Raw genomic sequence first — 12,606 nt, forward strand, 5'->3', positions numbered from 1 at the left:
ATGGAACGAAGCTGGGAAGACGGAACTCCAAAATGGAGTTCCGTCCAATCTCGTTTTTTCAGTTTTTTTTTTTTCACTTTTTGTTCCAAAAAAACAGAAACGGACCATAAGTGCACCAAACAGAAGATTCCGTTTTTTCGTTCCAATAGAACGAAAAAACTCCAGAAACGTTTTTTTAGAACGATACCAAACGGAGCCTAAGTGCGAACGATACATGTTTCTGTTTCTTCTAGGTTACAAAATAATTTTTTTTTGGGTTACCATACAGCATTTAAGACACAGAATCGCTCCAAAAAAACAGAAATGCATAAAAATGTGCCGGACCCAGAATCAAGTTTAAAAAACAGAACCGTTATAAGGCTCTATACTATTTCTCGACATTGAGACTTTTATTGCTCCTTTTCTTCCTACTGTTTTGAAATGCCAAAATTACTCATCTTCTTCACGTTGTTTTTTTTTTTTTTTTGGTGCGAAAGACCCTCAAGAGGGGATTCATTAACCACATTGGGCAAAAAAGAAGCTACAATGCTTAGGAGGTCATCCGGGAAGGAGTGTCTCCACATACCCAAACGAGGGTAGGGCAAGGCCCATTTAGGAATAGCATGGGCATGAAAATTTTCATCTCTATTAATAAGCAACAGGCAAAAGCCTCAAGGGACCGAAGAAGACCTCTAATATCCTTCACAACGGCTGAAGCTTTAACTGGGGTGGGAATGACTCATCAAGGAGGCAGTTCATCAAACCTTGGCAGTTCAAGAAGAAAGACACCCGTCGAAGGCCCTCAGCAACAGCGGCCTTCACGTTGTTCATCATCTCTCTTTTCCTTTCTTATTTATTCTTTATTATTTTTCTCATCATCTTCTTTCTCTACTCCTTTTCACATATCCTTGCTTGAATTGAATCGAACTTGGAAAATCTAATGTCCAAGTTCAACCAACACTGCAGAAATATTGATTACATTACCCCTGATGTTGGTAAAAGGATTTTGACCCTTGTTTGATGACTAAAGAATTTGTCTTATTCCTTTCCAATCTCTTCAATACTTCAAACCCTTTTGATCCATCCTTCATCGGATGTCTATTTCCTCTCCTTAATAGCATTGATCCCAACCATCTATCCCATCCTCCTTCTCTTGAGGAAATTCGTGATTGTCTTCTCCATTGGTCCCTTTAAGGCCCCTTACTTGACGGTTTCCAAACTATATTCTTTCATAAATTCTTGACATGGTTAGCCCTGATATCTATAGCCTTGTTACCAATTTCTTTAGTACTGGATTCCTCCCTCCAGGCATTAACCATACCCTCGTCTGCTTAATTCCTAAAAAAGAAAATGTCTCTCTTGTGGGTGACTTCAAACTCATCAGTCTTTGTAATGTCACTTACAAAATATCTGCCTCAAGGCTCAAACAACACCTCTGTAAATTAATTTCTCCTTGTCAAGTTGCCCTTGTCCCTAGAAGACAGATTACCAATAATATTGTGATTGCTCAGAAATTTTTTCACTGCCTTTGTAGGAGAAAAGGTAAGTCGCGATTTGTGGCAATTAAATTGGATATGGCTAAAGTCTATTATTTTAATTATAGTCGTAGATGTTTCACGAAGTTAATCCAAACCATTGATTTATTTTCCAGTCAATAATCGATTATTGGCTTTTACGGTAGGAGTCTCTCTCTGTCTCTTTCATGAACCCTGAGCAATCCCTCCCTTGCTTGTCTCCCCCACTCTCCGCAACACCCCATCCCAGCGACTTGTTGCACTGCCCCAACTTTGTATGTCGTTTCATTGCGTGCGCATCCTTTTTATCTTTGCAATTCCTCAACATTTCTTCCATTTCTCTCCCATCTCATATCACCTAGGTATGCTATGACCTTTCCATCTAAATCGCTATTTTTTGTCAATTTTGATCGATCCAAAATGGTATCAGCCTTAATCGATCCCATGATCATTCCCAAGTTTTAGAACTTTGATAGAGAGACAAATAACATCCTAGTAAACCAGACCAGAGTTACAAACACATGGGCTTTGTTTATTTATATTGTATAAATAGCAGAGAACGCTAGTCTTATACTTTGAGGGTATAATGTTACATGTTTAACTCCGAGCACATACCCTCGATGAAATTGAAGTTATGGCAAATTTGGATTAATTTTATAATTTTTTTTTTCTTATTTTTTTTTTTTATTTTACTATGAAACTTTGAAGGAAGTCAAATTGATATGTTTGAAATGTATATCGTATTATTATTATTTTTTAAAATAATTGCATTTTTGATTATTTTTCAACTTATAAGGCTTTTTATTTGTTGGGATACTTTTTTTTTTATTTATATAAATCAGGTGGGATAAGGTTGGGTAACCATCTCGAGGAACAATTCTTCTATTATTTCGTTATGCGAAAACACAATAATACTTGATAACTGTTTGGCAAATCCAATTATGTATTGTGTTCTTGTAGAACGAACCGTCATAATTTGTCTTAGGAACATGTTTTAAATAACATGAAATACATGTTATGCAAGTTAGAAGATCATGTTGTGGAGAACACAAGGTTGGGATATTATCTCTTGTTCTCGGTGGATAAAATTGATACGAAATATTGGGGCTTCTTTCCACGCTGAACTCTTGCTCCTCTATAAGCTCTCTCCTCTAGGGTTGTAGTAAGGTTGGGTTGGGCTAGGTTTTTTGAAACCCCAACATAAACCCTAACCCTTAATTGGGCCTAGGCCTCGCCATCCCGGCCTTGACTTAGAGCCTGAAAAATTCAGGGTTAGGGTCGAGCTAGCCCTGATTAGCCTCGACTATGGTGAGGGGGAAGGGAGATGCGTGAGGTTGGTTGGGCCAGGGATAAAATTCATAGATTTTATATAAAATAATACCCTAATAAGATATATTATATAATTTATTAATTAACTTCATATATAATATATGGGAAAATGCTAGGCATGACCGACATGGTGCTAGGGTACCCAGTCTTTGTCACTTTCTCTCCCTCCCCTTTGGAAATTACCCCCATGCCCCTCCAATCCTAGTTCCCCCATAGGTTGAGCCGTTAGATCCAGGAAAGCTCGTAGTATGGCCAACCCTCTCCCATTATTATATATTATTGGAGAACGAACCCTGTCAATCTGGTGTAGGCAACACCAGCCTGTGGGAGCATCTTCAACACATGGGGTGGGGCAATGTGGTTTGAAGAAAAGAACCTTACCCGCTTGCGTGTCTCTATGCCCATACACAAGCGGACAAGAAAAGACAATGTCCCCACCCAAATGCCTTTGTGGCGGGCATAGTGGCCACACAAGTGGACTTGGTTCTCTTGTCTATACATTTTACAATATAATTTAAAGGAAAAAGGAAACGGTATACCCAAATTTGTGTCTATCTCTCTACTCATCCTTTGGAGAAGGCCATATGCCTCTCCCATCCAAGCCTCCTATTGGTTGAGTTGTTAGCTCCAGAAAAACCAATGCCATACGTAACCTCTTCCCTAATTTAAAATAGTGACGGGCTTAGACCCCGACCTCAACCCTCGCTCATCCCGGCGTTAACTTAGGGCGAGGGTTATCTCAGCCCAGCCCTGTTGAGGCTCAGGGTGAACACCATAATAGTGCATCGTCTTCCCGAGATCTGCACTGGGTGAGTTTAGGCTTGATTAAAGGAACATTGGCTGAGAAATAGATAGCTGCTCCTGATTAAAATCCCCTTAACCAAAAAGAAAAGTATTTGGGTCAAGTGGGCGTACTCGAACTAGCTGAAGACTGACTCCTTCTGGACAGTGAAAACCCAAGCTGATGCTTCATGGGCTTGGCGTAAGATCTTGGCCATCCGTCCCCAGCTCTCCGCGGCTATTTCTGTTCAAGTTAGTGATGGGCTTTCTACTTTCCTTTAGCTTGATCCCTAGCATCCCAAAGGAGTCCTCTGCTATGCTCTTAGTGCCAGGGATATGGCTGATATTATCTCTTCGGGCTCATGGTCTCCTCCAACCACCACTTCTACCCAGCTTCAGCATATTTGGAGCTCTTTGCTTCCCATCTCGGACCCCCAGAGGCTAAGACATGAGTTTACTCTTTGGATGGCCACTTCTTTCAAAACATTCTCCGCCAAAGCTGCTTGGGAGTTTGTTAGAATTCATGGAATGGCCACTCCTTGGCAAAGACTCCTCTGGTTTTCTCATCACATTCCACGGCATTGCTTCATGGTGTAGAGAGTATTCACCAACTCCTTACCTACGCATTGCTTCCTCATTCAGAGAGGCATCCCAGATGATCCTATGTGCACCCTTTGTGGGAATGAGCCGGAATCTATGGACCACCTATTCTTTGCATGCTCAGTCTCCAACTCCGTCTGGAAAATGGTTCTTGCTAAATGCTGGCCTGCTTCTAGAAGAATCCTCCGTCTCCATAGAGAATGGATATGGATGGACATGACCTTCTGAGGCAAGTCTATATGTGAGCTGGTGGAAAAGCTTACCTATAAATCAGATATGGATGGAAAGAAATCACAAGAAATGGACCTCCAACTCTCGCTCTCTGGATAGGATTTGGAGTTCCATCTCCTTCAATCTCAAAGCTAAGATCTCAAGACTCTCCTCCTTTTGTAATCCAACCTCTAGGAACTGCCATATTGTAAATTCCTGGGAGCTGCCTAGCTCCATCATTAGGAATGCGACCCCTTAAGCTGGGCCTATTTCTTTTCCTTCCCCCTTCTCTGAGGGCTGTATGTTTTTCTCTTCTTTATTCTTGGTAATGAATTATTTATTCACAAAAAAAAATAAAAAAAATCCCTCAACCCTCTCAAGCAGAGACCTATATGCAACGAAACTTGCCCATCGCATCCCTCGCTTGAGAATTCCTTCTGCAACTTGAGGAACCCTACTTCCACCTCTCGGCCTCTCTACCATTGAGCATCATTTGAGAGTCGCGGTTAACAGAAATCCCTTGCTACTCACATCAAGGACCCCTTGCTAAGTTTTCAGTTCCAGAGAAAACCCTCGCTGAAATCCCTCGTTGAGTCAGTCATAAACACTAAGGTTAACCTCTCTCCCCCTCTTTTCTCCCTCTACTTCTTCTTGCCCTCTTTCTCTCCCAATCTCTCTAGGTATATTCCTTGTGTTTAAAAATTCCCGTTAAGGTTTTTCATTATAATTTGGTCTGAGATCTCCCAAGTTGTACTTGATATGACTTGAACTTCAGTTATATCATGTCGTGAACCAAATTATTGTATAGAAGTTAAAGATTAGATACTGATAAAACCCTATTACTCTCGCTTCGGTGGCGTCTAAATGTCTTTGTTATAATGGGCGCCACTGAATTATCTCTATATTATTTGGGGGATTACTTGGATGCCCATGGTATTAGGATACACTTGCAGCCAGAAGGTTTGTTTATTCCAAAGAGTGCTGGATACATAAAAATGAATTGCACAAGTAGGACTACACTCATGTGGGATGAATTGCGCCTGATGTGGAAATTTTTGGAGACTAGTTTTGTGTATCCTGGTTTTCTGTATGAAGATTGTGCATGATTAATCCTCCTCATGCCCTGTTCTTGGTGATCATTCTAGAAAATTTTAAATTCAACGTTTTAATTCATCATATTCAACCAACAACAACAACACCAACATAACTCAGCCTTATCCCAACTAAATGGGGTCGGTTACATGGATCCGTGTATATATATATTGGGGGAAAAAAAAGAACTTTGGGACATCCCACTTACGAACAATCGGCAACCCAGATCTTTGCTCTCCAGCCAGCTCGGTTAGATGCCATATTAGGGTGAAGACTTAACTTTTGTATGTCTCTTTTTACTGATTCATCAATGGTACTTTATAAAAAAAAAAAACTCATCAATGGTCTTTTTGGCCTTCCACTAGCCCTTTTAGCTCCATCCATCTGCATCTAGTCACTCCTCCGTACTGGGGAATCCAAAGGCCTCCTTCGGACATGTTCAAACCATCGTAACCGACATTCTCTAAGCTTATCCTGGATTAGGGCAACTCTTAAATAAGTTCTAACCTAGTCATTTATTATTCTATCTCTCAGGGTTTTGCCGCACATCCATCTCAACATCCTCATCTCTGCTACACTCAACTTATCTATGTTACGCTTCTTGACTGCCCAACATTCTGCACCATACATCGTAGTTGGTCTTATGATTGTCTTGTAAAATTTTCCCTTAAGCTTTAGAGGAATACGTCAATCACATAACACTCCAGATGCCTCTCTCCACTTCATCCATCCTACTTTAATTCTGTGGAAAACATCATCATCAATCTCACATTCCTTGTTTAGGGTAGAGTCCAGATATCTGAAACAGTCACTTTGCGGGATCTTTCTCCCCTCAAATTTCACCTTTTCGTTATCAATCCTCAATCGTCTAAAGTTTCACATCATATATTCCGTCTTCGTTCTACTTATCTTAAGACCTCTCGATTCCAAAGTATATCTCCATAGCTCCAACTTATCATTAATCTCCACCACTGTTTCACCGACCAAAACAATATCATCCGCAAAAAGCATACACCACGGGATCTCTCCTTGAATATTCTTGGTTAAATTATCCATGATAATTGTAAACAGGTAGGGGCTTAACGCGGATCCTTGATGTAACCTGATAGTAATTGGGAACTCATCACCTTGGCCTCCCACAGATCTCATATTAGTCACCACATCTCCATACATGTCTTTAATTATATCCACTTATGTACTTGACACCCCTTTCGTCTCTAATACCTGCTAGATTATATCTTTGGGGACCCTATCGTAGGCCTGTTTTAGGTCGACGAAGACCATATGGAGATCCCTCTTGTTGGTTCTAAATTTTTCCATAATCCTCCTAAGAAGGTTGATCACATTATAGTATACTAATGGCATTACTTCTGTTAATGAATCTTTATTATCTAAGAACCATCCTAATGTTTCCATCCTTATCTGATTATGGAATGACTAAGACTGGCTGATGGGATGCTACCACAAATCCACAATCCGTCCCCCTCTCAACATCCACCTGTCGAAGAATTTAAGCAAATAATGCCTCCAACAACCTTTAGAAGATTTCTTTTCCAACAACATCTCCTTCAATCACCCTTCTCCGAATAGCATGGATTTGGTTGATGATTTGATTTTTTTCTGTTATACATCCATTATGCTAAGGGAAAAAATGTCACGTTTTTTGTGTATTTAGAAGAATAGTTTTTTTTTTTTTAAAGACTGGCTGATGGGATGCTACCACAAATCCACAATCCGTCCCCCTCTCAACATCCACCTGTCGAAGAATTTAAGCAAATAATGCCTCCAACAACCTTTAGAAGATTTCTTTTCCAACAACATCTCCTTCAATCACCCTTCTCCGAATAGCATGGATTTGGTTGATGATTTGATTTTTTTCTGTTATACATCCATTATCCTAAGGGAAAAAATGTCACGTTTTTTGTGTATTTAAAGAATAGTTTTCCTCCCCCCCCCCGCGGGCGTCCCCCACCCTTAATTCACACACAATGCTTGTTAGATGAAACAGGTAAGCAAGGTCACTTAATAGAGAAAGCAAGCAAGTCTGAATCAATGCATCTTTTTCATTTACTTTAACTTAGCTTTGTTGAAGATATCCTTCCTGCTTGTGTTGTATTACCAGGTTGAGTTCCTATTGCTGCCAGTGCCCTGTAGTGTTGCTCCTGCAAATTCAGCTCTAGTTCCTCTTGACAACTGACAAGCCTCTTCGTTTCTGGTACTTCCATATTATTTTTTTCTGTGAGATGTGTTATTCTGTTTGTTAGAAACCATGACTTGAACAAATGTGGAGATTAGTACCGGCTTCTGAAGCTTCAATCTCAATTTTCTTGTTAATGAATGTTTAGAACTCGCCACTTGGCCTGTGTAGTTGGTTTAATAGTAATACAATACAATTTTCTATATTTTCCCAAATTGTGTAGATGTAATGAAAATTTCATAGTTATTTTAGAAAAATGGACTGGTAATAGCATTTTCGTAATTTTTGGTTATGGTAGCTTTGGTGTTAATGACATTTACGTAACTATTTGGGTTAATTATGATGGTAATGGCTTTCTGTAAATATTGGCAACAATGTTAACAAATTGTTCCAGAACCGGTTTTACCAAAAACCATTGCTGTTCTTTTTCTGTTCTGGAATAGGTTTACCAAACACTAATCTAGAGCCAAGGAACACAGTTCCAGAACAAAAACGAAAAACGATGGTTCTGCCAAAAGAACACAGTTGTAGAATATTAGAGTATACTATTTTAGTTGCTTTAGAGTGGTCATTTAGGGTATCAGATTGATACATGTTTTAGTTGCTTTTATTGATTTTTATTACTCTCTATCAATATCAGAGCATACTATTTATTTATTTTTTTTATCTTCGCTAAATTGTTTACTACTTTGCTGTGTGATTAAATCCATGTAAACTTGAATGGATGGAAGGAAGGAAGGAAGGAAGGACAATAGGGAGAGGAGAGGGAGAAGTGTAACATCTTCCAGTTCTGAATGGAGTTCTGCCCGACTTGTGGTAACATGTTGCAGTATGAGCCAGCTTACATGAGCCACAGAGCTAGGCTCTTCTGTCCGACATGTCCATACATCTGTGAATTAGAGGATAAGGTAAATTTGTCTCATCCACCAAAACCCTAACATTACCCATCTGAGAATGAATGAGTAAATGAGTGAATGATACATGCACTCTCCTTTGTCATGACTTTCTTTGTTGCATTACAGATAAAGATAAAGAAAAGACAGTATCTGGTCAAGAAGGAGATTGAGCCAATATTTAGCGGTGAAGACGCGATGAAGTTCGCCCCAAAAACGGATGGTATCATCTTCAGCATCCCCTTAATTTTCTTAATATCAAATTCTTTTGTTTCTTCCTAACAAACCATGTCCCCACTGTTTCTTTTTCTAATATAATGTGGTGTTGTTACATAGCGTAAGTAAAGCAAATCCCAATTCCAAACTAGAGAATTAGAAAGAAACGCGTAGCATAGGATCATCAAAACAGAGAAAACTAGAGAAGTAGTTAGAAATTTTATAACTTGCAACATAATAATCAGATGTGCCTAATATTCAGGTCAGTTCTTCTTCTAGGCTGTTTGACTGCAAATTATCTCACTAAACTAGTGTATCTAAGAAAACATTTGTTCTAGAACTAGTATCCAGGCAGTTCTACCCCAGCAATTTAAATCATTAATCAGCAGAATAGATGTCCAGAATCTTGTATTTGAAATTTGAGACAGATCCAAGCACTATTCTGGGATTTATGAGATCAGAAAACTAATTGAAAACTTGACAGAGCAGGGGTGCTGAAGTGCAATATGAGCTGAAAAACTGTTCTGTTGAATAGTGAATAGTAAGAGGAGTTAAGAAGAAAATAATGGGCCAAGAATCTACATGAACCTCACTTGGAATCAGAGTTAAGGGGAAGCCTAGGTGGGTTTCTAGGTCGTGGGTGACTGGGCGTCAAGTTTTTTGGGTGCCTGGTTCCTAGAAACCATGAAGAAAAAAAAGGGAGAGAGGGATGCAGTAGTAACTGCCACTACCACAAAACAAAATAAGGGGAAAAAAGTGCAGCTGTTGAAGCTGGATATGCCACCATTGTCGCTGTGACCAGCACAGCTGCCTCTGCTGGAAGGAGGAAGAGGAGAAGGTCCGTACCTGTAACTGGTGCTGCAACCACCCCTGCTTGTGCCGTTGACATCAATGAGAAAGAATATTATTGCCTCCTATGGGTATTATTTGGAGAATATATTGCTTAATTTTATACATTGCCCCTCATAGTTACAAATAAAACGTATGAAATTTTCATTTTAAATGGAAGCCCCCACCCCCCTCCCAAAAATTGTATCTTAAATGGAAGAATTCTCATTATATCTAAAACCCCCTGGCATATGCACGCCTTAGTCACCTAGGTGCTGCGTGGGGTCACCTTGGCGCACCAAGACAATTATGCTTGGATTTCCCAAGTATACCCTGAGAAGTCCACTCAGATAGCACTGACCACCCAAACTATTCATCAAATCCTGGGGTGTGTTTATAGATTCTAACACTGATTTGGAATCACTAAAATTGAAAAACCAAAACTGATTACTTAAACCTGTTGTCCAGCCATTAAGGACTCCTAGTCCTTCTAGTTTCCTTTAAAATTGTCAAAAACCAATCTGGAAAAGTACTAACTTAATTCCAGCCAACACTAGGATACTGACTCACAGTCAAAAATCAAATTAACTCCTAAGCTCACCCACGATCAGACCAAACCAAACCATATGAACTCCTACTACTGAAAGTTCTACCCACAATATTTAATTTCTCTTTTTTTCCCCTTGTATCTGCATCCATAAGTTCTTGATAACAATGCAGACCTATATGATTGATTGAATTAATTAAAGTAATGAGATGAGAAATTCTGATGGAATATTTATGGGTCCCATCTTATCTGCTCATCATTTTTTGAGAAAATTATAAATCTGTTCAGTGTCATTAGTTATCCAAATGCTATCTCATTGAACTTTAATTTCACAGAATTGCATTACAACATCATTTGTGTTGGTCTATGCTTCGTTGCCTGCTTCACAGTCAGTTTTTGGAGCTTATTGCAAGTTGACCACATCATCGGTAGATTTATGAGGAATAGATACTCTTGCTTCACTTAAAATCAGTTACTGATTCTTCTGGCTGGTGGACTATATATTTATTATCAGAATGCCAAAGATCTATTGGCTTTATTAATTCCATCATTCACATTGTGGATCATAGGCACTGTTGTTGTGATAGCATCAATGCCAATGGTTCATTTTTATGTGAGCCTTGAATTCCACATTCATCATAGACATAATTAGTGAATCAGTTTCCTTGTGGTCAATAATGTCCATAAGCTCTCTAATTTGGTGCTCAATTAATATGGTAGAAATTTTGAGAAATCTGAGAATATTTATTGAAATGCTTAGATAAAAAAAAAGTCGTCATTTTCCACATATTGTTGAGGAAGAGAAATTTCATAGGGTGCTTTGGCTCATCAACTAGTATGATTTTCATAGGGTAACATTAACTAGAAACATCTAGTACTCCCTATGTTACTAGTACCTTAGGTTTTGAGATCCAAACCATGTGAGATAAATGGAGTAATGATCTTTCAGTCTGTACCCTTGAAATGGTAGAATCGATGTCAAGTCCTCCCAGATGTATCAGCTTGGTTACATGATTTTATCCTTGTCATCCCCCTTTTTTAACTTCTAAATTGTCTTTTGGATTGTTTGCTACATAAACATATCAATTTCTTTAGAAAGCTAAGATCATCTAATTATGTTTGCCAAAAATTCTTTGATGGTCCCCCATAAAAACTCCTTCGTTGGTACAATTCTGCATATCACCAAAAGTATGGTATCTTAAGGACTACTTGTACCAAATAAGATACATTTGGATATAGTTGTCAAAGTGTCGCCTAGGCATCCAGATTCTTTCTTGGGTAGGCGACACATCTTGTTGACACTTTACAAGTTGACGTTGATTTATATTTATCACTTGTTTTTTTGATAATATGTTATAGGATTATATCATATGCTTTGTTTTTTATATGTTGGTTTTCTCATATTAAGGCCACCATTATTAATGTTAATTATATCATGGTGCATTGATATGGCTTCTATGTTGCATATAAACATAATTGTATAATATATAAAATTATCGTCGTTATATCATTTATATCATTAATGCATACCTAGGTGGGCCCCTTGTCGCCTCGGCGCCTCTCCCCCACCCCCACAATTTTCTTGGATTGATTTGTTGATTATGTTTTTAAATTATTTATGCAGCAACATGTCCATATTGCAACTTTGGACAAGCATACTACAGGCAACTTCAAATTAGGTCTGCAGATGAACCCATGTCTACATTTTACCAGTGCTGCAATCAAAACTGCAAACGTGAATGGCGTGAAGACTAATATGATTGTAATTGCTCTTTCTTTCATCTTTTAAGGTTTCCTTTCTCTTTGTCACCAAACTAGGTCTGCCTGAGGATGAGGCCTCAGCCTAATCCAAACCCAAACCCAAACCCCTGGCTGGGATTTTTCAGCTTTAGCTCTTCCCATCGACTGGAAGTCACTGCCTAACCCAGCAAAGAAATGGTGGGTTTGGATTTTTTAGGTCTGTTTAACCTATTTGTATACCTCATTGGGCGTGAGTAATTGCTTCCATTTGTTTCATCTGTGCAAATGGAAAATAGAAATTTTGATTTATTTATTTATTCTGGCTAAAAATTGATTTGTAAGATGGGCGTTAGTACTTCATGGTCACTTGCAAAGTCACGAATTAAGAATTGGACAAGAAGGTCAGCTATAGGATTATATTGTGCATATTTTTTGAAGTTGTCAAAGTGAGGGTCGCATTTATTGAGGGACTTTCCTAGGGTGACAAAACTAGCCTGAACCAGTAAAATCGATCAAAAAAGACCGAAAAAACCTGGATCGGGATGTGATGCACTCTTTGTTTATTTTGGACGACAATTAAGTGAGTGATTTGGTAGGAGGATTTATTTTTTGATTTAAATATTAGTTATTTTATCATTGAGTAGCTGTTTATTAATTTCTACATTAGTTTTCTACCTATTC

At 38.7% G+C, this 12,606-nt stretch overlaps 1 protein-coding gene across 2 annotated transcripts in view; it reads left to right on the forward strand.

The window, feature by feature from the left end:
• The window catches only part of LOC122058287 (DNA-directed RNA polymerase III subunit RPC10-like), a 13,954-nt gene extending 1,688 nt beyond the window's left edge, over nt 1-12,266 (forward strand). Inside the window, exons 3-6 of one of the 2 annotated variants that reach the window (XM_042620902.1) lie at nt 7,627-7,719; nt 8,433-8,609; nt 8,724-8,817; nt 11,810-12,266. In XM_042620902.1, coding sequence (XP_042476836.1) covers nt 8,496-8,609; nt 8,724-8,817; nt 11,810-11,940 — 339 coding nt within the window. In that variant the 5' untranslated portion in view covers nt 7,627-7,719; nt 8,433-8,495 and the 3' untranslated portion in view covers nt 11,941-12,266. The remainder of the gene's footprint in view (nt 1-7,626; nt 7,720-8,432; nt 8,610-8,723; nt 8,818-11,809) is intronic. The other variant, XM_042620903.1, reaches the window with a different exon arrangement.
• The last annotated feature ends 340 nt before the right edge of the window (nt 12,267-12,606 follow it).

This window comes from Macadamia integrifolia, chromosome 12 (assembly GCF_013358625.1).
Source record: "Macadamia integrifolia cultivar HAES 741 chromosome 12, SCU_Mint_v3, whole genome shotgun sequence".
Lineage (NCBI taxonomy): Eukaryota > Viridiplantae > Streptophyta > Magnoliopsida > Proteales > Proteaceae > Macadamia > Macadamia integrifolia.